Source organism: Cyprinodon variegatus, unplaced genomic scaffold (assembly GCF_000732505.1).
Source record: "Cyprinodon variegatus isolate N-32 unplaced genomic scaffold, C_variegatus-1.0 Scaffold1777, whole genome shotgun sequence".
NCBI lineage: Eukaryota > Metazoa > Chordata > Actinopteri > Cyprinodontiformes > Cyprinodontidae > Cyprinodon > Cyprinodon variegatus.
This window is the reverse complement of record NW_015152230.1, coordinates 80,442-82,607: the sequence shown is the minus strand read 5'-3', so window position 1 is coordinate 82,607 and position 2,166 is coordinate 80,442. Positions and strand designations below refer to the sequence as shown.

Below are 2,166 nucleotides of genomic sequence, written 5' to 3'. Positions count from 1 at the left end.
AGATAATGATCCATTGTTTATTCCCTGCTGAGCGGACTTTTCCTTTAAGCCGGAGGGGAGCTGAGCTGCAGGTCTGCTGCGCTTCTGTTACTGTGAATGAAATGCTTGGTTTCAGGGCATGGTGATGGTCAGCCCCAGGATGAACCCCACTATCTGCCGCCAGTTTGAAGCCGCCATCGTTCTGCTCTTCCACGCAAAGACCTTCCGGCGCGGCTCGCAGGTCACGGTCCACGTGGGTAACGTCCGGCAGACGGCTACGGTGGAGCGCCTTCATGGAAAGGTCGGTGAGTCCGCCGTGTTTGGTTTGTCATTGAGGAAGGGAGGTTTAACCCCTTCACTGCTGCTTGCAGGAGGAGCTTCGGACTGGAGAAAGGGCCGTCGTCTGCTTTCGTTTCATCAAGCACCCAGAGTATCTGCGCCTGGGTGCCAAGCTGCTGTTCAGAGAGGGCGTCACCAAGGGCATTGGTCATGTGACAAGCCTGCTGCCCCATGACCAGAATCTGAGCCGGGATCAGAACCTGCAGGATTATTAGAGCCCGTTCATTGGCTCAGGTGCTGTTATCTGCTGCCACATGGATGCCCCCTGCCCTCCCTAAACAACCCCCCCCACCCCCATGGCGCACCGTCTGCTGGTCATCAGTGTTGTGAACGCACCCCTTCAGACGTCTGACCGCTCACACAGAAACCACAAGGAAAGGATGATGAAACCCAGAGCAGTGCTGGGAGGAGGATGGCACCAGAACCGATCCAGAGCATCCATGTGGATCTGCTCCTCCTAACTGATCCTTCCTCCCATCTCTGCTCATCATCCTGTCTCACCAGACTGATGCTGTGCTACGCTAGCTCCCTTCACTGTCTGTTTGCGTGGCAGCAAAATATTCCAAGAAAACAGACTTTCTGATTGAAAGAAGCTAAAGGAGGAAGCTTTGGTTGGGTCCTCTAGGGGCCACTGGGGGCCATGTGAGGGGAGGTGATGCTTAAGGGTGAAGACCAGGAGTTCAGCTGAAAACTGTTTCTTAGTGAAGGACAGGAAGAGAATCATGACATCATCATCCAGAGCTGAGAGGGTCTGTCTACACCAGATAGTCAGACCAGCGTACCTACAGTCAATACGCAGGAGCAAGACGTCACATTTGCATTTAACCCTTTAGTTTTGTAGGAAAAATACACTTTAAACTACCTCAGCGGGCGTGCATCCCTTTAGTCACGTACAAAAAAAAACATTTTAAGGTCAGATCGCCATACGCTTCAAAACACACCAAAAAGTAATTAATGAAATAGTTTTTTTCACATGACTAAAGGAATACACGCCCATTGAGGTAGTTTAAAGTGTCTTTTTTTGTACAAAAGTAAAGGGATGAACTAAAGGGATGAACGGGTATTGACTATGGGTATGCTGCTCTGACAGGAGGTGACATATTGATCCAGAACGAGCGCAGAAGAGGAGTCCGACTTGGAAATAAAGAAACAACTAGCAGGGAGGCTTGTTGGTTGTGATGGTGCCCAGAATGGACCCATGGTTCTGACTGAAGGTACCAGCTCAGCAGCTGGTGATGCTGGAGGAAACAGCTTCTGCTCCCAGAACCTCCTCAGATGTTGTGGATCCAGCTTCAGGTCCTCCATGAGCCTTTTTCAAACCAACTGTGAGGAAGATTCAGACGGTTTCTTCTGATATGGATCCCCGCTCAATGGAACCAGTTCTGGTTCCGTTCCTCAGAACATCTCAGCTGTTTGGGGAAACCTGAAGCTTTGGCTTTTTTCCTGGACTTTGTGTGAAGCTGCTGTTGAATGTCCTTCAAGGCTTTTGTCCGTGTTGGAATAGAGATCCAGCCGACTCCTCTCTGCTGACCCACAGTACCGCAGCAGGGCCGGTACTGCTGGTCAGCAGAGAGCCTTACAGCTTTTCCTTCTCTCTGTCCTTCAAGCATTGAAATAAAAACATTTTAAATGCTGAGAATTTCTGATTCTTCTTTCCTTCCTCCTTCCTGAAAGATGTTTCTATGGAGATCATGTTTTCTGACGTCTGTGACCTTTCCAGAGCATCAACCCTGCATGGATGAACTGCTGTGGACAGAATGAAACTGCTGCAGGAATCTGTTTGTGTCGCATTCAAGCATCAAGGTGGAGCTCAGAAACCAGCAGGAAGCTCAGAATGAGCCTTTATTT

At 49.8% G+C, this 2,166-nt stretch overlaps 1 protein-coding gene across 1 annotated transcript in view; it reads left to right on the top strand.

The window, feature by feature from the left end:
• Window positions 1-1,949, top strand: part of LOC107104528 (GTP-binding protein 2-like) — a 9,784-nt gene extending 7,835 nt beyond the window's left edge. The window contains exons 7-8 of the mRNA XM_015404536.1: window positions 116-280; window positions 351-1,949. Of these exons, the coding sequence (XP_015260022.1) occupies window positions 116-280; window positions 351-533 (348 nt within the window). The 3' untranslated portion in view covers window positions 534-1,949. The remainder of the gene's footprint in view (window positions 1-115; window positions 281-350) is intronic.
• Window positions 1,950-2,166: the final 217 nt, after the last annotated feature.